Source organism: Triticum urartu, chromosome 4A, assembly GCF_056163025.1.
Source record: "Triticum urartu cultivar PI428250 chromosome 4A, HENAU_Tu73, whole genome shotgun sequence".
Classification (NCBI taxonomy): Eukaryota; Viridiplantae; Streptophyta; class Magnoliopsida; order Poales; family Poaceae; genus Triticum; species Triticum urartu.
In genome coordinates, this window is record NC_141876.1 from 599,452,238 (window position 1) to 599,473,956 (window position 21,719).

At 45.3% G+C, this 21,719-nt stretch overlaps 3 protein-coding genes across 3 annotated transcripts; 2 read left to right on the forward strand and 1 right to left on the reverse strand.

The window, feature by feature from the left end:
* Nucleotides 1-26: 26 nt before the first annotated feature.
* LOC125554379 (putative polyamine transporter At3g13620) lies at nucleotides 27-2,569 on the forward strand. The gene is made up of 2 exons (XM_048717949.2): nucleotides 27-1,041; nucleotides 1,816-2,569. Exons 1-2 carry the CDS (start codon nucleotides 156-158, stop codon nucleotides 2,397-2,399), a joined length of 1,470 nt encoding a protein of 489 aa, XP_048573906.2. The 5' UTR covers nucleotides 27-155; the 3' UTR covers nucleotides 2,400-2,569.
* A 1,283-nt stretch (nucleotides 2,570-3,852) lies between these two features.
* ERD2B (endoplasmic reticulum retention defective 2B) lies at nucleotides 3,853-6,591 on the forward strand. Its single transcript, XM_048716926.2, has 6 exons — nucleotides 3,853-4,125; nucleotides 4,811-5,076; nucleotides 5,253-5,368; nucleotides 5,654-5,727; nucleotides 5,819-5,882; nucleotides 6,305-6,591. The coding sequence occupies exons 1-6, from the start codon at nucleotides 4,035-4,037 to the stop codon at nucleotides 6,339-6,341; spliced, it is 648 nt and encodes a 215-aa protein (XP_048572883.2). The 5' UTR covers nucleotides 3,853-4,034; the 3' UTR covers nucleotides 6,342-6,591.
* Nucleotides 6,592-16,447: 9,856 nt separating this feature from the next.
* LOC125554969 (putative histidine kinase 2) lies at nucleotides 16,448-19,106 on the reverse strand. The gene is made up of 3 exons (XM_087521069.1): nucleotides 18,782-19,106; nucleotides 17,583-18,154; nucleotides 16,448-17,275 (listed from the first exon to the last, which is right to left on the reverse strand). Exons 1-3 carry the CDS (start codon nucleotides 19,104-19,106, stop codon nucleotides 16,448-16,450), a joined length of 1,725 nt encoding a protein of 574 aa, XP_087377195.1.
* Between the last annotated feature and the right edge of the window lie 2,613 nt (nucleotides 19,107-21,719).

Below are 21,719 nucleotides of genomic sequence, written 5' to 3' on the forward strand. Positions count from 1 at the left end.
TGTGATTCCCAGTAAACAATGCGTGCATATATATAAACTCGATCGGCCGGCAATGGCTGCGCGAAGCCAGTCCAAGTCCAACCTCACGCTTGTCCCGACTCCACGGAGCACGTATCCACGGTCACTCCTACTCCTGCTCCTACGCTGCTCCGGGAATGACTCCAGAGATCAAGAATCTCGACGGCGACAAAAGGAATCTCGACGGCGACAAGGCCGATGACGGCGGCGGAGCACCAGGAGGAGGAGGAGCCGGCCATGGGCATGGCAAGGGCGCCAAGAACAAGCTGTCCCTGGTCCCGCTCATCTTCCTCATCTTCTTCGAGGTGGCCGGCGGGCCGTACGGCGCGGAGCCGGCGGTGCAGTCGGCGGGGCCGCTCTACGCGCTGCTCGGCTTCCTCATCTTCCCCTTCATCTGGGCCATCCCGGAGGCCCTCGTCACGGCGGAGCTCTCCACCGCGATGCCGGGGAACGGCGGCTTCGTGGTCTGGGCGGACCGCGCCTTCGGCCCCGTCTCGGGCTCCCTCATGGGCACCTGGAAGTACGTGTCGGGGGCCATCAACGGCGCCGCCTTCCCGGCGCTCTGCGCCGACTACCTCGCCCGCGTCGTCCCCGCCGTGGCCGGCGGCGGCGCCCGGGTGGCCACCATCGTCACCTTCAACGTCGCGCTCTCCCTGCTCAACTACACGGGGCTCAGCGTCGTCGGGTGGTCCGCCGTGGCGCTGGGGGTGGCCTCGCTGTCGCCGTTCGTGCTCATGACCGGCGTCGCGCTGCCCAAGATCCGGCCGCACAGGTGGGGGGCCACCGCCGGCGACAAGGACTGGAAGCTCTTCTTCAACACCCTCTTCTGGAACCTCAACTACTGGGACAGCGTCAGCACCATGGCCGGCGAGGTGGAGAACCCCGGCAAGACGTTCCCGACGGCGCTCATGGCGTCCGTGGGCATGACGTCCCTCGGGTACCTGCTGCCGCTCATGGCGGCCACCGGCGCCGTCGACGCGCCGCCGGAGCAGTGGGGGAACGGCTTCTTCGCCGACGCCGCAGGTAATTATTTTACTCATTATAAATCAACGCAAACGCGTTGCTTTGCGCCCTTGTTGCATGCAAGTTGTCTGTCGATGCACTACGAACAGCTATGGATTATAGTATTTTTAGTGTCACTTGTTTAGTGTTTTTAGATTGCAAAATGATTCGTAACCACGTGTGGAGGAGACCCATTTGGCATAAAGAATCCTAGGATATTGTTGCGTGGCGTGTGCACATATACTCCCCAAAATTTTGATACAAGTTTCAAGATGGACATTAAATTTAAATCCAAGTATTGAAAATGATATTTGAATTGTAAAAATCATGAACATTGAAAGTTTAACATGCCAAAAGCCGATTTTTGCGTCACAACCGGTAGAACTAGGCAACAGAAATACTTTCTTTTCGTGCAATAGTAGTAAATCTTATAGGGCAGAAAATTCCGAAGATTCAGGATTTATCGGGGTCCTAAAATTTTACTTACTAGGACAGGGAAAGTGAATCTGAAAATTTTCATTTGGGTTACTTAGCTTAGAACGACACTAGACTGGCTTATATTCCAGCTTCCCATTTTTCGGGCGTTGGACTTTCTTTCAATAGAAGCACTGTCACTAAAAAGAAAAATGTATAGATGCACAACAATAGGTAATGCTCATAGTGTGTTAGTAATGAAGATCCAAGATAAATTAACTTTTATTTTTCATCTATAAAGAAGGTTTTCCGTTCACACAAGCTAGGAGTGCCATTTGGCCACAAACAATTTGTGACATGACTAATTTCATTGCAACGCAGGCATGATCGCCGGCGACTGGCTCAAGTACTGGATCGAGGTGGGCGCGGTGCTCTCCTCCATCGGCCTCTACTCAGCGACGCTAAGCAGTGCGGCCTTCCAGCTGCTTGGAATGGCGGACCTGGGCCTCCTCCCTCGCGTCTTCGCCCTACGCGCCCCAATCTTCAATACACCCTGGGTCAGCATCGTGGTCACCAGCCTCATCACCCTCGGCATGTCCTTCTTCAGCTTCAACAACATTGTGACCGCTGCCAACTTCCTCTACAGCCTCGGCATGCTCCTCGAGTTTGCCACATTCATCTGGCTCCGGATTAAGCGCCCCGAGATGTCGCGCCCCTACCGGGTACCACTGCGACTCCCAGGCATTGTTGTCCTATGTCTCGTCCCCTCAGGGTTCCTTGTCTTCGTCATGGCCATCGCCGGCTGGAAGGCGTATGCCATCAGCGCCATCTTCACCGCGGCAGGCCTCGGGATCTATTACCTCATGAAGTTTTGTAAGGCAAGGGGGTTCCTCAAGTTTGGCACCGTCGATGGCGAGGGTTTGATGTACGAGCGTCACCAGGAGAGTGCAAATGTCGGTGTCTGAGGGTTGTGATTCTCTTGGTGTCATGTTGACAGGTTTGATTTGGCCAGTGCAATTATGACATCTAGTAATGTGCATGCCATCTGTTTCTCTTTCCTTCTTTTGTGTGCAGAGCAACGAAGCAAGGTTTCTCATAGCCTATGCGATGAACAAGTGAGATTCCATTTTTTTTCTCTCCTTACAATCGGGTAGTTAGAAACCGGATAATAGATAATTGACCAAGCTCATATTGTCAACCAACAAAATGGTGACGAAGTTCACACCCTTATAGTACAACCAATGCAATGTCAGTCGATTTTGAAGATAAGAGATTGGGACTTAAGTCTTTTTTTTACCAAATTTGCACTTATATTAAATAAATACCGCACCAAAATGTTTTTTCGTATGAATTTAATGCATAAATGTAAGAGAGTATCTATTTCTGACTTGCAAGCAATATAGGGCTGAATATCCCCTTCCTCAAGAGAGGTCGACCAATCAAAGGGTACCATGTCAGCCCGACCACGTAGCCCATGCGGAAGATACACGCGGCCAAAATGGCCTTCTACTCTCCCGGCCCGACCTCTCAGTCCTCACCCTAGCCCCCTTCATTTGCCGTCTTCCCAGCGACGAGATCTGAGAGCTCAAGAGGTCGGATCCCGGCCTCTCAAAGGCAAGCGGAGATGAACCTATTTCGGTAGCGGGGGACATCACCCACCTCGTCAGCCGTGGTGGTGCTACTCCTCAAGATCCATGCCATCAAGTCTTGTGCAGGTAACTCGGCCTTGGAACCAGAAATTCATAAAATTAGAGTTAAATCAGTCAGTGAGGATAAATTTGATTTCGGTTTTATCTGTTGGTTTCTCGTTTCCATGCATCAATACTGGTGGCGTGGCCTCCGAAAATCTAATTTCAGAATTACACAGTTTGCGCTCAGCAAATGTTGGTGCAAATGCTGGTTTATAAGGATTGTGATTCTCTTGGCACCACGCTGACATGTTTGATTTGGTCAGGGCAATTATGACATCTAGTAAGCTGCATGCCATCCATTTCTCTTCTTTTCTTCTGTGTGCGGAGCAACGAAACAACGTATTTCATAGCCTATACGATGAACGAGTGAGATTCCATTTTTCTCTCCTTACAACCGGATAGTTAGAGCCGGAAAATAGATAATTGACCAACTTCATATTACCAACTAACAAAATGGTGAGGAAGCTCACACCCTTATACTACAGCCGACATTATAGCATTCAATTTTGAAGATGAGACGATAACTTAAGCATTTTACCAAATTTGCACTTATATACGATGAATACACATTTCACATCAAACTGATTTTGCGTGTGAATTTAATAATGGATAAATGTAAGAGAGTATCTATTTCTACTTGCAGGCAATATAGGGCTGAAAATCCCCTTCCTGAAGAGGGACCGGCCAATTGCAGGGCGCCACGTCAGCCCGACCACGTAGCCCACGCCCACCGGTCCACGCACAAGATACACGCGGCCGAAACGGCCTTCTCCTCGCCCGGCCCCACCTCTCAGTCCTCACCCCGCCCCCTCCATTCGCCCGCCTCCCGCCGACCAGAGAGGCAGCTCGCCGCCGACGAGATCTGAGGGCTCCGGAGGTCGGATCCCGGTCACCCAAAGGCAGGCGGAGATGAATCTGTTTCGGCTCGCCGGGGACATGACCCACCTCGTCAGCGTGGTGGTGCTGCTCCTCAAGATCCACACCATCAAGTCGTGCGCAGGTAACTCCGCCTTGGAACCAGAAATTCATGCAATTAGAGTTAAATCAGTCAGTGAGGGTGAATTTAGTTTCAGTTTTGTCTGTTGGTTTCTCGTTTCCATGTATGGATAGTGGGGGTGCGCGCTCAGAAAATCTGATTTCAGCATTAGACAGTTTGGGCTCAGAAAATGTTGGTGGCTTGTGCAAGCTATTCTAATTTTGATGCAACTACTCCCTCCGTTCCGATTTACTTGTCGCGGTTTTAGTTCAGTTTTAGTTCAAATTTGAACTAAAACCATGACGAGTAAATCGGAACGGAGGGAGTATTTGGTAAGAAATTAAGAGTAATCGATCTTACTAATGAGACCAGTTACTCTGCTTCCTAGACTAGGCTGTAGGCCAGTTCTGTAACAGCATCCCTTCACTGCTAAAGAGTCGAATCCTGTAGTAGAAGCCAACTTGCTACATGATAATTAAACTTGAATTTTTTCCTCCGTATAGTATTGTTTTCTACTTCCTCCGTCCTGAATTAGTTGACGCTCAAATGGATGTATCTAGACGTATTTCAGTGCTAGACACATCTGTTTGCGCATCAACTAATTCCGGATGGAGGAAGTAATTAGTTGTGCTCATACTACTGGCAATAGAGTCTGTTAGCATTTAGTTTGATGGGCCTTTGTTTTTTTACATTTGATAATTCCCTGCAGGCATATCCCTGAAGACGCAGGAGCTATATGCACTAGTTTTTGCAGCTCGCTACCTGGACCTGTTTGTGCATTTTGTATCTTTGTATAACACCGTCATGAAGCTGGTCTTCCTGGTGAGCTCTTTCTCAATAGTTTGGTACATGAGGAAGCATAAGATCGTGCGTAGGACCTATGACAAGGAGCACGACACCTTTCGCCATCATTTCATAGTGCTGCCATGTTTGGTTCTGGCTTTCCTCATTAATGAGAGGTTCACCTTCAGAGAGGTCAGTTTTGTTAGTTCCTACATGCTCACTATGTTATGATGCCAATTTTTGACCTTTCTGAATTGCCCATAGTTGTTGAAACCATTGTATGATGGTGTGATGGGTGTTGCCTTATATTATTGCTCTCTTTAGATAGAATGCCCCGTTGTGATAATTTGCACCTTTAATCTGGACAGGTGATGTGGGCATTCTCCATTTACTTGGAAGCTGTAGCAATTCTGCCTCAACTTGTGTTGCTACAGCGCACAAGGAATATCGACAACTTGACTGGCCAATATGTCTTCTTTTTGGGGTAATGTCTCCTCCTTTTATTTGAAGACACATAATTATGTTGCTTTTGCATTGAAAGAAATAAAGCTCAGGACTATACTTTGTACGATAATAGCGGCCTATACATAATGTAATTGTCAATCTACCCTTTTGTTTGTGTTTTAGTTTTGGTTAATCATCTGAATCTTCTATTGTCATATTCTGGTGTTCAGATATCATCTCGGGACCTTGTTTTCCCTTTTCTAGTTTTAGGTATGATGCTACTACGTAATTGTTTCCTAACACATTTACCCTGGTGGTGATACAGTGCCTACCGCGTACTTTATATCCTCAACTGGATTTACCGATACTTCACTGAGCCCCATTTTGTTCACTGGATAAGTATGAACTCTATGCACCATACCGTCCCGTTTCTCAAGATTACAGGGATGCGATCATTACTCATTTTGTAACCGAGATGTTTTCAATGCAGGCTGGATTGCGGGTATCGTGCAGACTATGCTGTATGCTGACTTCTTCTACTATTACATAATAAGGTATTGCCTTTGATTTACCGTATCATTTTTATACCAATATAAAAAGCATGAATTGGAATTTGTCCAGTCAATCCATAATCCAAACAGATTGATCCAATGGATAACCTTGTGTCTCACTAACACACTAAGTACCCACCAATAATTGTTCGTTAGGTCTCGATTTTCCCCGCATTCTGTCTCGTTGTTACATTTCAGTACTGACTCAGCACACAGTGCTCCCCAGCTGTTGGAACCACTGTACACTACATATTCTGTGTGATATAATCTAGCCCTCCGGCTGTTGGAACACTCATCTCTTGGTTGTATATGTTACTACATATTCTGCGATATCATTTATGTAAAATGTGCATTGCACATACACAGTTGCTAGTCAACATGAATTGTCCCTTTCCACTGACGATATTACTCTGGACAATTTGCAGCTGGAAGAACAACGTGAAGCTAGAGCTACCAGCCTGAGCTCGCTGTTTCCTTCCAAGATAGACTAGGTATTACGGCTTGCTTAACTTAATGGGTAGACAGGAAAGATATGGATCATATGATACAGATGTGCGTTTTGGGTCCCTGGTTTTTCTTGTTTCCTTCCAATGTTTTCGGAGGTGAAAGCTAGGTTCGCCTTGTATCTTGTAAGGTAATATAAGGAGGTTGTGTACTTGTGATACTGTTTGGAACTCGATGGTGCTGCTGCTTATATGGTTGTATTTCATAACTCGCAATGTCGTAGCGTCCATGTGTGTTCCTTCAAAGAAAGTAATTAACTAGTGAAGACTGAAGAGTTAAATGAGAGAAGTCGATCCATATTACAACCTCGAACTACCAGCAAAGTCTAAAACACAACCTTGAACTAGATTCATGGATGTCCTGCTCTAGGATACTCTGTTCAGGCTAGCTGAAACTGTTTGAATTTCGAGATCCCTGTACGTTGTTGCAGCTACACGGGTTCTTGAGAAAGATTAAAACCTACCAACCCATAGCATTCAATAGTCAATTGATGTAAAAACAATTCAGAGTGTAAAAGAGAGGATTTCCTTTTTTGAGAGTACGCAAAATATGTACCTTAACTTTATAGAAGGCAGAGGTTTAGGTAAAAAAAAATGGCAGTCCATTGGGCACAACGCGGTCACAAAAGAGAGGATTTCACTAATAAGCGAAATGGGGATGACATCCTTGGTCAAGGAGCATTCCGATGGCAGGAGGTCCATGAAGTTGGCTTCATCCTGTCTTTCTCTTGTGCCACGGCACATCCACAATCCGAGCACAAATACTCTTCCAGTTCCTGCACCATCAGGCTCTTTATCACCTATGCATTGTATGATTCAATAGTGCTTGGCATCTGAATCCTGTTCGCCGCAAGCCGGAGGCCTTCTAGGCATGTTGCAGCCTCAACCTTCACTGCACTCGCGTGTATGTATTCAGCTATGCGTCGAGTACGAGAGCAATAGCTCCATCAAAATTTAGTTTGGTCCACTCTTGTTAGTTACCAGCTCGCCTTCGACCTGCTTTGGTATATCTTCCATGGGCCCTTGAATTTCTGGTCAAACACCTGCTTATTTGCGGGCAACAGAGAGTCTGTGGCATTTCAGATAGGAATGGATGGCAATGGGTCGGGTTTGGATCGGGTTGAACAATATTAAATCCATATCCATATCCATGAAGACAGTCTTTGTCCATCCACAAAAAATCCATGGATGATAAATTGTGTCCATGTCCAAACCCGATGGATATCCATACCCACCGGATATCCATTGGGTCCTCTCAAGAAATATATATTACACATAACACAGTGTTAACATAAGCTCCTCCATTCTTCACCTTGTGGTAGGCTAGGCCTCACTTATGCTAAACATCAACTTATGGTAAATCAACATCCACTAACAAGATAAGATCATTTAGTATTTTTCTAATAGTTGTGAATGACGAGTCATTTAACAAGGAGATAAAAATAAGGGAAGGGGCATTGGAGTATGTTACAGAAGGGATTGAATGTCAACTAATAAAAGTCACGATGGAGATTGTGCAATTTCTTTTACATGTTTTAGATAACAAAGTGTAAAATTGCAGTGGGACATGTGACTGTGGGGTAGGGATAGCAGATTTTGGCCCATTAAGTCACACTATCGGGTCGGGTTTGGATATATCCACGGGTACAATATTATATCCATGCCCTACCCACGAGCAACCGGGTCGAGTTTGGGCGGCATTCATGGACACAAAAGCATATCCAGACCCTGTCCATTCGGGTCGGATATCCATGAATATCCATGTCCATGGGTAAAATTGCCATCCTTAGATAGGATACTCAGTCAACCGCTTTCCCGGTTCCAACAAGGGCGGGTGATAGGCGCCGGTTGACCGGCCGCTCGATTGACTCGTGTCTGATCCCCGTGGGCGTCGTCCTCTCGCGCGATCTGGACGCCATCATCTCCCTCAGATCCCCGTCCCCCGCCTGTCTCGTAGCACTGCACAGCAGCATTGCCGCGCCGCAGGCCGCCACCTCCCCCCGTTTGTTGCCCTTCCACGTCCACCAGACCTCGCCGCATGTCGCGCCTCGCTGCCCTCACCGCAAACCGCAGCTCGTTGTCCAACGAAAATCCCTGGCATGGTCGTAGCATCCCCCAGCGGCCTCTGGCCATGGTGTCGTAGCATCCCGACGGCGAGCAGAGCATGGCGTCTGGTGGCATGCAGCTCCCCTGACTCCACGGTTGCAACTCCCCGACTCACCGGTTCCAGCAGAAAAGCATCTCGCAGGTTACTCATAGTTCCTTTGCTGTGTCAAACGGTTGTAGCGCCACCGCTGGTTGTTTGCAGCTTCTGACGGTGATGGTTGCAGCTCTTCCGGCGATCGATTCCAACATATTGTCGCCAAGGTTGTAGGACCGCCGGAGGTTGGTTCCAGCATCATCGGCGGTTGTTTCCAGCACGTGAAGCTCGTTGTTGCAACATCTGATAGCTTCTTCTCCAGCGCCGATAATTGTTGGTTTCAGCAAAACGCGGTCGCCATTGTGGCAAAACACGACACCGGTTACAACTTTGCTCTATGCGGTTGCAACAAAAAGCGCCGATGTAGGCTTCTCTTCCAGCACTGGTGGCCACGGTTATAGAAAAACATGACACCGGATACAACCTTTTCTTTATGCGGTTGTAACAAAAAGTGTCGATGTAGCCTTCCCTTCCTGCACCGACGGCCACAGTTGTAGCAAAATGCGCCGCCGGTTGTAGCGTTTTACCTGGCCGTTTGCAGCTTCAACTTGGCTTGTGAAAAATGACGCAGCTCCGCCACCCCCGGGGCTGGTACGGAGAGGTGGAGGGCGTCCGCGAGCGCGGCCATCAAGACAACGACGACGAGTGGCGCTGGGGCTCGCAACATCACTTGTATATGGATGGCGGAAAAAAATAATGGCCACGGAGTGCAGCGTCGGCGAAGTTTCCCGTTGCAGCTGTGATTGGGCGCGGCCCTCCCAAGCAACACCTCCCAGTAGCAACTCCATTGGCATGGCGACAGCGACACACACCATACTCCATCTCAAAAGGCTAGTGGAAAAAGCTGCGATGGAGGGAGGAGAGGTAGATGACAGCGTCCACATGAGGAAGACGAAGAATGAGTGGCCAGCAAAAAACTGAGATAAGGTGGAGGGTCCACAGGCAGACGCGCGGGACAGAGGCGACCGGCCGAAGCCTGGCGGTCGACCGATTCTAAACGTTTCCCTTCTAAGAACCTTGCGGTTCCTTAGGTACCACGAACAGGATCATCTAAAACACGGATGCAACACAATACCCACATGAGTGGAAATATATAGGGTCATGACGACGGAATAAAAAGGTCGGGAAGATAGAGTGAGAAAAAGAGAAAGAGAAGACAGACGGAGAGGGTGGGAAAGAGAGGGCATGTGGAAAAATAATAATGTCCACAAAAATTAACCACATGTCCATCTAAAGAGACTTACATCAAAATTTACACACATCCAAAGAATTTAAATAAATTTTTTTGCCGAGTATAAAGAAAAATAACTCTGCAAGAATAAATAATTTTAATGGTGAATATTTCGAGTATCGATAGAAAAATGGGCATGTAACATATATGTATTCAAACAATAGGATTAGACCCAAAACTAAAGTAAGTTCATAGATAGTAAATGAAATAAAAACACGATACAACAAATCAAATAATATTCTATAAACACAAAAAGAAAAAAAATGAAAACACAACTCAAAGTCTAATATCTCGATAGTCGTTATCTTTATCCCTTTTTCATCTTGTTGTCGCCGGCTCTTTCAAGTTATTTGTTTATCAAAATAAAAGGCGTGGTGATGATTCTGTCAAGACCAGTTCATGCAAAACTTAAAACCACAAGAAAATTTAAAACTAATACAATTTATACCAATTTTTTATACTTTATATAATTTTATTTTTAGCATGCCATAATTTAGCGAGTATAATTCAGCAGCACTTAGTGACACAGTTAACCATATATCAAAGTTTTTAAATATTAGTTGTAATGTTCTATGTCATATAAAATCATAATGTGTATAACAACAATATAATTGTGAGGTACCAAATTTAACCATATGTTGTAATAAATTACTTTCTTCTATTGATTTCTTCAATTTCTCAAACTACATAATGTAGATGTACTTATGGTTGGGATCTAAAACATAGTCTAATAAATATCTTATTGTAGATTTTAAAGTATATGATTAGATAAACATAGTTGTAGAAAATTCTAGAGTACAAATTGAATCGCTTACACGGTTATTTACACTATTTTTTGTGATCAAATGTGTCCTACATATTATAGTGGGTTTGGTAGTAGTAAGTTGATAACATGTGTACGCTATATAATTGGTATTGAAATAACATTGCTGATAGTAATTAAAAAAATGAAATGGATTATACTAACTTTGCATATATACGGTTCCATTATTTCATATGCACTCCCAGAATTTGCTTGGTATTGTTTGATATGAACATGTACTCCCGCCAGTTTATGAAATAAAGTAAAAGTCCACACACATAATTAAATATGGAAACCTAGTTAACGTAGATCTCAGTACAACCTTTAAGAATTTTATCGGAGCTAGGATATCACCCTAACTAAACTCATTGCTGAGGATAATATTGGTATGTTCAAACATACATTGTAGACGGTATTTGGTTTGTTGTCTGAGCTTACTCGTGCAATTTGAATATTTGTGTAGTTTTTTAGTATCTGGGGCCTTTTCCTCATAGGATCTAGCAGTTGCTTTGTTTCCATCACAACCACAACCATATAAAAAAACCTTTCCACCGGAACACCCTTTTTTGAAACCACCACCATTTTTGCTGCAACAACAACCACGAACCTGAACAGGCCAAATCAGGCACTACAACATCAAACATGTAGCATTGACATTGTATGGAATCTTTGTAGCATATGCACCATATATGTGTACTATTCATATTGATCTATCTACTGATTGTCGATCGGACGATCTAGAGGGAAGACTATCAGGTGCTCCCATGCAAGGTAGTCAGAGTCGGATCAATTTTCCTCAGATAGAATCAAGTCGTAAGATCGAGTCGTGGAATCGAGGATTCTACTAGATTTACTCAAATAAGATATTTTGTATGCACACAAGAAATTTATATGGGTTCTACAGAGTTTTGACACTAAATATGGAGCAAAGAACGTACACATCAATGCTAGTTGTATTCCACTTCTTTTTATGCCTAACATACCATCTAGCTCGCATGTATGGAACATATATGGGAGGGAATATATAGAACATTTAAACCTTCAATGCAGTGGCGGAGCTAGACAAAAGTGCTTGGGGGAGGGGGGGGGGGCGAAAGACAAAAAATCCATGATGAGCAACTGCTGCTGAGAGGAAATTTATAATAAGTGTAGCTAGGTTTCGGTTGACTGAGACTTAAGGATGATATAGTATATAAAAAGAAAAAGAAAAAACTGAAGAAAAGAATGTACAATTCTCTATGCAAGATCTAAGGGATATAGTATCGACTAAGACATAACGAAGTCTTAATCGGCGGAGACTTAGTAAAACTGATTTATAATGTGTACAGTCCAATAATACAATCAACGGCTGACCAACTACCACTTAAAGAGAAAATTGTAGTGCCATTACCAAAAACTTCCCAATTAGTTATATCAAACCACACAAGAAAAAACCCCAGTTTGACTCATTGTACATCAGTGTTGATGTACAGGCAACGCTCTTCAGATTTAGGCTGTGCGTCACGGCGGGGGCAGCTGGTTGAGATGAACCACACCACATTGTTAGACTGAACGAGTCATCCGCTGCCTAAATACTTCAGCTAGTCATGTGCTGCCGCTGCTCTACTCTCTCTCTCTGTACTCTTCTTATATACTTGTAACCCCTTTGTGGACGAAAATCCATTGGCGTGGACGAGCTCGCGCGCTCACGGTATCGCAAGGCGTTCGTTCGCATATAGATACGAGACGTGTGATGGTACACCTGGCATACAAGGGGATATTTAATGCGCGTACGCGACGGCAAGAGACGCCGTGAGAACCGATGGAGGTTGCGGACGTTTAAGCGGTGACCACGGTGTTTCCTGCGGGCCGTTGTTCACTGTTTGACACCAATATGTACCGGAGTATGGAAACGACCCCAGCCCGGAGGCATGAATAGACTATTCTACGGTCTGGGTGATCAGGGGAACATCAGAATTTAAGAAAACGTTTTGGGACCCACCAACGGCATGCCTAATGCTGGGCTTAATGTGCTCCCGTCATTTTTATTTTTTATTTTATACTCGTACCAGGGGCAGTTTGAGGAAGTGTTTGGTTGAAGTTCAAATAGTATATCAACTACTGCCAGCGTATTAGTGGCCATGTTTTTAATTTAGTCAGGAAGATTGTTTTTAGCAGATACAATATGTCAACACGGGTAAAGAGAGATTACAAGGCGGCAGTAAGTGTTTCTGTAAGAACATGACAACGCAGCGGCACAGACCCAGCAAATCCCTTCCTTATGGCGTTTTGGCTCACGTGTTAAGGGTTAAAAAAATGGTCTGAATGGTTTCAATAAATTCCGCATTTGTGGTGCAAGCATCCACAAATTTTTTCATGCAAAATGGAGCAGCAGTGTTTCGTGGTGAAGAAAACAAATTAAGAAAAGTATATTTTTCATCCCTCAATTCTTGGCGGAGTCTAGACTTAGTCCCTCAACTCCAAAACCGGACAACTTGCACCATTAACTTCTGAAACCGTACAAGATTCATCCCTGCTCACAGTGTTGACCGGTTTTCGTGCTGTCCCACCCCCGTTTTGACCGTTCCGACTCAAATTTGCCTACCTTTTCCAAGTCCACGTAATATTTTCAGATTCGGTTACTTTTTTCAAATACGTGAACCTTTTAAAAATTTGTGTAATTTTTTTAAATCTGCGTACTTTTTCCAAGTTCATGTACTTTTTCAAATATGCGTATTTTTTGAAAGTTCATTTAATTTTAAAAAATTGATGTAGCTTTTCATATTCGATTACACTTTTTTGAAAGAGTTCATGAATTTCAAATTTTTATGCGGACTTGAAAAAAGTACGTGGACATGGACTTCTTTTACGCAAAAATATGTGGATTTCAAAACTTATTTCAACTTGAAACAAGTACGTGAATTTCAAACAAAGTTCATGGATTATAAAAGGAACACGGATTTGAAAAAAATGCGGACTTTGGAAACATGTGGATTTGAAATAAGTATGCGGATTTCAAAAACAGTTCATGGCTTTGAAAAAAACTTGGATTTGATAAAATTACATAAACTTGGGAAAATACGGGGATTTAGAAAAAAAGTACGTAAATGTTAAAAAATGATGGATTTGAAAAAGTACGTGAATTTCAGAATAGTTTGCTGATTTGAAAAAAGTATGATTATTTTTGTAAAAAAATACGCGGAGTTGAAAAGTGTATGTGAATTTCAAAAAGTTCACGGATATAAAAAACTTTACAAGAATATGAGTGAGCACGGGTCAAAACCGAGTCCAGGGATGAACCTTGTCCGGTTTCGGTAGTTGGGGGGTGCAAGTTGCCCGGTTTTGAAGTTGAGGGACTAAATCTAGACTTCACCAAGAGTTGAGGGACAAAAACTATACTTTTTCTCAAACAAATTTAGTGTGACATTTTGTGGTGACCGTTGGCGTTTTTTTGTTTTTTTTCCACAAAAAATGTTTTGTCCTTTTCCCTACAAATTGGTAGATAGCATTTGCATGAGACGGAGAACATATAGATATACTTTTTGAATTGTTTGGTTGTTTGAAAAAAAATCTCCCTGTACCAATAATAGAAGCAAACACAAGGTTGACCAGTCATCCAGGTGAACAACTAGAGAGTTGTGGCATAATCTAATCAACAGTGGCGCAGCTGACGGACACTGTTCTGTACCGTGCGGACAAACCAGTGCCAATGGAACAGCATAATCGTTGGTCGTTAGTTGCACGTTATTTTACACGCCTCCGCCGATAACTCCACCGTTTTCACGGGCGTACTCGGCCTGTTTTCATATCCTCGCATTGAATACAGCCTGCAACGCGTCGTTCAATCGTTCGTCCAGCTATCAGGAGCGCGCGAGCCCGTCCATACCATCGCCACTCTCGTGCCTTTGTGGATGAATACAATGAGCAGGGCCAGCCCTGGTAGGGGCAAGAAGTGCGGCGCCCTAGGGCCCCACCTGATGAGGGCCCTAACCTGTGTGGTACGTACGCTATACAGCCCATCGTTTTATTGTTCAGCCAATCATTTCTTCAAGTAGAATTTGGATTCCATCGATCTAACCAAGGGGTTAACGCTACAGCCGATGTTTCTTCTCCCCGCGTCTGTCTTCTTATTCTCCGTTCCGCTCCTCTTCCGAAGCACCTAGCAATGATTATGACTGGTTCCGTTGATCACCCTTAAATTTTTCATCACTACTACTCGTATCTTATGAATTTCTCTTTTTTTTCTGCAGCACGCTACCTATAAGTACGTCCCATCCTATAAGCAGCCGCAGGGGGTAGGCCAGCCGAACCACATCAGTTATGTTTGCTTTGCAACTAGGACGGACACCGCCTCAAAAAGTTCTAGTAACTTTTCAGTCTGTTTTCCATTTGATCTTTGTACTCAATTATGTAATTTTAGCTCACTAGTTGGTCTTCTCTTTCTATACAGGTTTCTCAAACACGAAATTGAGGATGGAGCGAGGTCGAAGATGTTTGGAATTGTCTAGTTCAATTTCTACTTTTCTCCTCCAACGATTCAGCTGTCCCCTCTCCTTTCGTGCAGTATACGTATAACCTAAAAAGCTTTGTTGGTTGTTTGCTAAAATTTACCATGTCCTTGGTGTATTATGAGATCATATTTGCTAATGAATTCTTGGTACTGTTGTTTAGTTAGATGTTTGAAGTCCGATAAACTTTTGTGATATATATCAGTATGAATGAAATTATTGACTATGTCTTTCAAAAAGAAATGTCTTTTTTCATGGGGCCCACTTTTAAAGCTCGCCCCGGGCCTCGGAAAAGTCAGGACCGGCCCTGACAATGAGTTCGCAGGCTATTCTAGTGACTGCATGCACACTAGATATAATTTACACACATGAGCTGAGAAGCACGTGCCTGAAGATGGGTTAGTTCGTTGCTGCACTGTGCGTGAAGATGGATTAAGCCGAGCTGCAGCCAGCAGGGGCCACTGCTACCTAGTAGTAATGAAATAAAATCGTTTGGGCTGGGGGGGGGGGGGGGCACGGCCCCCTCAGGTCATAACATAGCTCCGCCGTTGCTTCAATGCACAAAATTTACTTAGGTTCTTTTTAGAGTGCGTGAATAGTTGATCACTTGTCTATCTGACCTGTAGTGCTAAACCTTGAAGGGTCTTGCTCTCCTTTTCCGATCAATCTTGAAGCATCCTTCTTTTCATGCCAATTCCATCTATCGACAAGCCTGGTCCTCAATTTCGATCTAGGGTTTCTGAGAGCAAGATCAAAGGTGTCGGCGGCTGAGCGTTTGGGCTTGGAAGGCGAATAAAGGTCCAAGAGGTATATGAAAAGGGGTTTGGATGATGGTATACCATTCTGCTACAACTAAACAAACGGCTTAAATAAATTAGTAGAATCGAACATAGTCCATAGCATAGTCGGGATTGTACATTTGTGTACAGGATTCGATGATTTGGATCGCGACTCAACATGGATTCTACCTGATTCGGATTCATAGTGGGATTTGGATCGACATGCTTCTGTACAGTCATGAAGTCGTAGGATTCTAGCAGCCGGGTCGGGATTCTGACTACCTTGCTCCCATGACACGAGGGCTCCTAGGTCGTTGGATCATGGATCCAACGGTTAGCTTTGGAGTCTCTAGACCTGGGTGCAATTATCAGACTCCTTGGGGGGTCTTGTGCAAATTTGGACAAGCTCTTCATGCGACTGTTTGATCCACCATCAACAAAAATTCAAAAAACTTATCTAATAGTTTCAGAAAAGTTCCATGGAAACATATATGGAGGTGGAAGAGGCAGCGAGTGAGCAATGCAGAGCGAGATGGCGATAGAAAGCAAAAGTTTTGGTGGCTGATTTAGGAGTCAGTCAGAGTGGGCGTGATTTCAGAGGTATGATCTGCCGCTGGCAGTTCTTTCATGGCTGTCCCGAACTGATACAAATGCTGCTGCTGGAACGGGGATGCCTGCAGGTCTCTCATGACCTGGAGGAGCTTGTGCAGCCGGGATCCATGGATGGGCTTGCGCAGGTCGAGATCGCAGATCGCCGCCTCCTTGAACTTCCTCAGATCCTCGGAGGGGGTCTTGAGGTCGGTAAGGCAGACGACCCTGCACGGTGCCTGGTGCCTGATCCTCGCCAAACTCGCCGCCTCGCGGGCGACCTCGTGGTGCATCCCGCTGGAGATGTCGACGATGACGAGCAGGCCGAAGGGGTGGACACACCCGCTGTGGTTGCCGGCCATGCCGCCGCTGTTCTGCAGGTGGCGGACCATCTCCTTGGAGCTGAAGCACCGGTCCGTGGTGCAACCGAAGTCGCCGCCTCCGACGCCATGCAGCGACGACATCAAAGCCGGCCTCGAGGGTGAGGCACCGCCGGCGATGCGCGCCTTGTCGAGAGTCGAGGCGAGGAGCTCGGTGTGTGGGACGGGCCAGACCTTCATTCCGAGGCTTTCCATCCATGTGTGCAGGATCCGGCGGGTCTGGTCGCCGTGGACGAGGAGGACGCAGTGCCCGCCCTTGAAGCAGGCGGGCTCACTGAAGAGCGAGGGCGGCGTCCTCCCTTGCTCGATGTCCTCTTCAACCTCTGGAGTCTCACTGACCTTCAGGAACACGTTGAAACCGAAGCACGTTCCGGCTTCCCCTGGCTCCTTGTCCATTATGTTGATTTCTCCTCCCATGAGACGAACCTAAGCATACAAAGTAAGTATTAAGTTTCTTGAACTTCTATTGAGTGTTACATGCAAAACAACATAAGTTGCCTGAATTTCTCTTAGATACAATAAATTTTCTAAGCATTTGGATTAAGATATAGCCATCTTCATCTCAAGTCACTATAATTTAAATATAACCTCCAATATACAATACAAATTATTATACTTTCTAGTGTGTAAATTAAGGTGATATTTTAGTCAAGTGGCAATTCAAAAGCATAGAAAAAGCATTGATGTACTTGGCAGGGTTTTAACCTCCACAAAAAGAGTTGAGATCACTTACAAAGGATTGCACGATTCCAAGTCCAAGCCCGGTACCACCATGCCCTTCCTTCACTTGAACATAGTTCTCAAACACAGACTCCCTCTTCTCCTTGGGTATCCCCACACCAGTGTCAACCACCTCAAAGTAAAACTCAACCGAATTGGGATCGTTTTGCAAGAACATGCAACCATTATGTTCATTACAGTTCTCCCTCCTTCCAAGGAGCCATCGGAAGACCCCACCAGGGCGAAGGCGGGGGGCAAACCTCGTCGGGGTGCTAATCACGGATCCTCTCATGATTGGGCCAACCGCCCGAAGCATGACGTGGCCTTCGTGCGTGAACTTGATGGCATTGCTAAGTAGGTTGTCAAGGATCTGCTTGACACGCTTGTAGTCACCAATGGTGGCAGTGCATCGAAGCACGGAGAAGTCACAAGGGTCCCAGATTACCTCGATGCCTCTTGACATGCCGACGACATTCGCCAGGTCCATGGATTCCTCAAGCACGTCTGTCATCTTGAACTCCACCTCCTCTAATTGCATCTTCCCGGACTCCACCTTGCCCATATCCAGGATCGTGTTAAGTATATCTGCATGTAATATACACATGTATATTAGTCATCATATGCTCAGCAGAGAGAGAGAGAGAGAGAGAGAGAGAGAGTGAAAAAACTTGTCGTTTTATGCTTTCAAAGACGGCCACAACCAACACGTATGGTGCATTAACGTGACAAAATATTTGCCTTACCACAAAATAGACAGAAAATATTGAAACACAATGTATCTACTGGCTGCTAACATGGTGATATAGGAAAATTCTATTTCAACTATCCTAAGCTTTAATCTTAAAAAAACTATTGATTCTTTACCAAACAGAGATTTATTTCTTGTTTATTTTATAAATGATGAGCAAATTTTATATTCAAAACGTATAACAGTTGTCTTGCACATGTTCTACACCTAAAATTATAAACATATTATTTGTGGAAAATTTACTTTCATGGCGTGAAAAATTATATAATAATCTGACCATATTTGCTAATTTGCCAAGTGTGGAGTAGATCTAGTACTAAAAGGTGGCGCCAACCATATTTGCTAATTTGCCAAGTGTGGAGTAGATCTAGTACTAAAATTTACTTTCATGGCATTGTTATGTATGCAATGGTACGTAGGATCGACCATGGATTTATGGATGCATATGGAGCTTGCAGACTGACCGAAGAGCTTGTTGGTGCCGACGCCCATTTGGTCGAGGTTGTAGGTGAGGTTGGGGTTGTCATGGGCCTCCAATCGGGAGAGCTCGATGAGCCCAACAACTGCGGCTAGCGAGGAACGGATGTCATGGCTGGCACGGGCGAAGGCATTGCTCTTGTTCATGCTCTTGCGCTCCGCCTGCCGGAGCGCCTCCTTTTGCCTCACCAGGTCAGCCTCCAGCACTGCCTCCCGCGCTCCGGCCCGCCACATCGCCCGCGCCATGAGAAAGCACACTACCGTCGCGATCGCCACAACCGTGCACACGATGCACACGGCAACCACCTCCATCTCCCAGACCTCGGCCGCCTCGCTTCACCCGCTGAGCACCAGCCGGACTCCTTAGGAAGCAACAAGAAATATGAATGTAAATATTTGTCAGTGAGCCGCTGTTGCGCTGGAAGCCGTTCGGATTACAAGGAAACAAAATTTTCATGGAGAGCCTAATCTTTGAATCTGCGACGATATCTCACGATTGGAACAGAAAAATCACTTTGATCTATCCCGTTAATTTGGAAACTCTCGAGTTTTTAAGTACCCTTTCCATTTTGAGAAGTTGATGAAATTTTCTGTGAAGATACCGCAGATACTTGGCACCTTAATATACGTGCTATCTTGTGGTGCCATGACTTAAGTAAGCTTAGTTTTGGTAGAGTGTTGTGTTGGAAGAAAGAAAAAGGGGTGCACTTAAATCTTAAACGCCAAGTTTTTCTTAAACTGCAAGTCAATTTTAACTGAAACTATACCAGAATATTGCATCAATCATTCATGATTTACTGATTTGTTTTTCAAAATTTGGTATACTACATCATGAACGAAACATAGTTCACCAATATGCTGAGTCTGAAACGAACGCACGTAGTTCATGAATGAACAGGCCCGTACCAGGCACATGTGCAGCGTGTGCGCCTGCACAGGGCCCCAAAGTCAGCGGAGGCCCCAAATCAGCGAGAGTATTAGTTAATTGCTGGGGTTAGTAGGAGGTAGGTACACTTATTACCATGGACGGTTGAATAATCAAAGCAGGAACGTACCAGCCTCTGCTCACGCATGGCAACCTGGCGCTTAATTAACTCAGCCAGTACTACTACATGGGAACCTGCGTGAAGAAATTATCCAGCCTCTCCTCAACGCATGGCTCCTTTTTCCATTAAAAAAATGAGGTTCTCACGCATGGCTCTCTTCTACTCTTCTGCTTCTTAACACAGCAGGTACAATACCCCTTCCTACTCCTCATCAATCTTCACTCCTTGATCCTTAGTTTACTCTTAATTCCTAAATCCTCAGCAACATTATTTCCTTGCTAAGGTTCCACTCTGAATCCCCATCTTTTTTTTCCGCATTTACCCCAAGATAATCCATTGCGATGAACTTCCAATAGGTAATGTTCCACTCCCAATCCCCATCTGCTAACGAAACTACTGTGTGGACGACAATAGCCGGACGAACTGCGCACGATGGAGTATTCAACGGTGTTGTTCACTTTGAATCGACACATGGACGCGTTGATGTGCTTCATCGTGCGGAAATCGTCCACAACCATCGTGTGTGTAGCAGCACTCTGCTAATTCTGTGCTATTTCCACAAATAACCCATTGCGATGAACATTGAATAGGTAATGTTTCACTCTCAATCCCCTTTTTTTATTTGTGTTCTATTCTTCTCAGATCTCAATTTGGTAGGGTTGCATATCAGTGTTTCTCTCGACCACTTAGCTGCCTGTTGCCAGCGCTGCAACTTATGTGCATCAGCATCAATTGGAGCCTGACTGCAATTGAAGGCTAAGGTAGCTTGAATCCTTTTTATCTGTATATGTCCAATTTTAAACATTGGATGTTTGTTTCTTAGTTTTACCTTCTTCAGTGTCTTCAGAAGAATTAGGAACTACAAGTCATGATGTCAAAAAAGGAACTATGAGTCATGACATGGAAAAGTTAAGAAAAGGAAAAAATGCCAAGGGCCCGTAATTTGATTTCGCACCGGGCCTCCCTTTTCTCAGGTACGGCCCTGTGAATGAAACACGGTCCATATAGTTCACGGCAATGTAAAGCTTGTGTTAACATGCACCCTAAGTGCCTGCATGCATGGGAGGAGACGTACGTACGTACCTGCTCTGTGACGACGAACTTGCGGTCAGGGTCTTATATTTCCACCAAGGAGTCAAGCCTGTTCATCACGCACGTACCCGGCCTGCAATCAAGAAGGAAGAAATCACAAGCGTACACATGCCAAGCAGGGACGGCCGGGGCAGCTAGGGAGGCCACCTCCCAGCTGCGTCGATCGGCCCGGGGACGGCCGGCCATTTACCGGTACCTAGCGGAGGAAGAGCAGGAGGCATGGGCGAGGTGTTGGGGCCGGCCGGGGGACGGCGGCGGGGAGCTATGGTGGAGACCTAGATGGCGGCGGCGGATCCCTCCCCTGGCCCTGGGTAGGGCGATCGATCGACGTGCGAACAGTTAATCTCACGCAGCCATGTTTTGTGGGTCCGGTCTCCCACGGGAAGATCGAACTTGCCCCAAAATCTGTCCCCGCAGCCGCAGGGCCTTCCAATCTCCTCCTTCATTGCAATTGCAAGATCTTTGTCCCAGATTTATCTCTCCCTGCAGGACCTTCCAATCTTCCAAAACTTGCCACCAGACTACCACAGAGCTCGCCCCTTCGAGGAGGCAAGGAGGCAGTGGCCAGTGTGCTAGTATTACGTACCGGGTTGCATTATCAAGTGATTCTAGTTTCTACGGAACTACTCCTAGATTACTGGACAGTGGTAGTAGCCAGTAAGAGCATCTCTAGCCGACCCCTTATAAGGCGAGCCCTTATAAGGGTTTTATAGTTCACATTTTCCCTTTTATAAAGGGTGAATTTGACTGCAACAGAAAAAAAAATCATAGTTGAAACTGTAAAGTT

Coding starts and splice junctions, on each gene's coding strand:
- ERD2B (XM_048716926.2), top strand. CDS start 4,035: ATGAATCTGTTTCGGCTCGCCGGGGACATGACCCACCTCGTCAGCGTG. Junction 5,369..5,653: donor CAATATGTCTTCTTTTTGGG/GTAATGTCTCCT, acceptor GTGGTGATACAG/TGCCTACCGCGTACTTTATA. Junction 5,883..6,304: donor TTCTACTATTACATAATAAG/GTATTGCCTTTG, acceptor GACAATTTGCAG/CTGGAAGAACAACGTGAAGC.
- LOC125554379 (XM_048717949.2), top strand. CDS start 156: ATGACTCCAGAGATCAAGAATCTCGACGGCGACAAAAGGAATCTCGAC. Junction 1,042..1,815: donor CTTCTTCGCCGACGCCGCAG/GTAATTATTTTA, acceptor ATTGCAACGCAG/GCATGATCGCCGGCGACTGG.
- LOC125554969 (XM_087521069.1), bottom strand. CDS start 19,106: ATGGAGGTGGTTGCCGTGTGCATCGTGTGCACGGTTGTGGCGATCGCG. Junction 18,155..18,781: donor CGGCACCAACAAGCTCTTCG/GTCAGTCTGCAA, acceptor TATTACATGCAG/ATATACTTAACACGATCCTG. Junction 17,276..17,582: donor TTGGAATCGTGCAATCCTTT/GTAAGTGATCTC, acceptor TTGTATGCTTAG/GTTCGTCTCATGGGAGGAGA.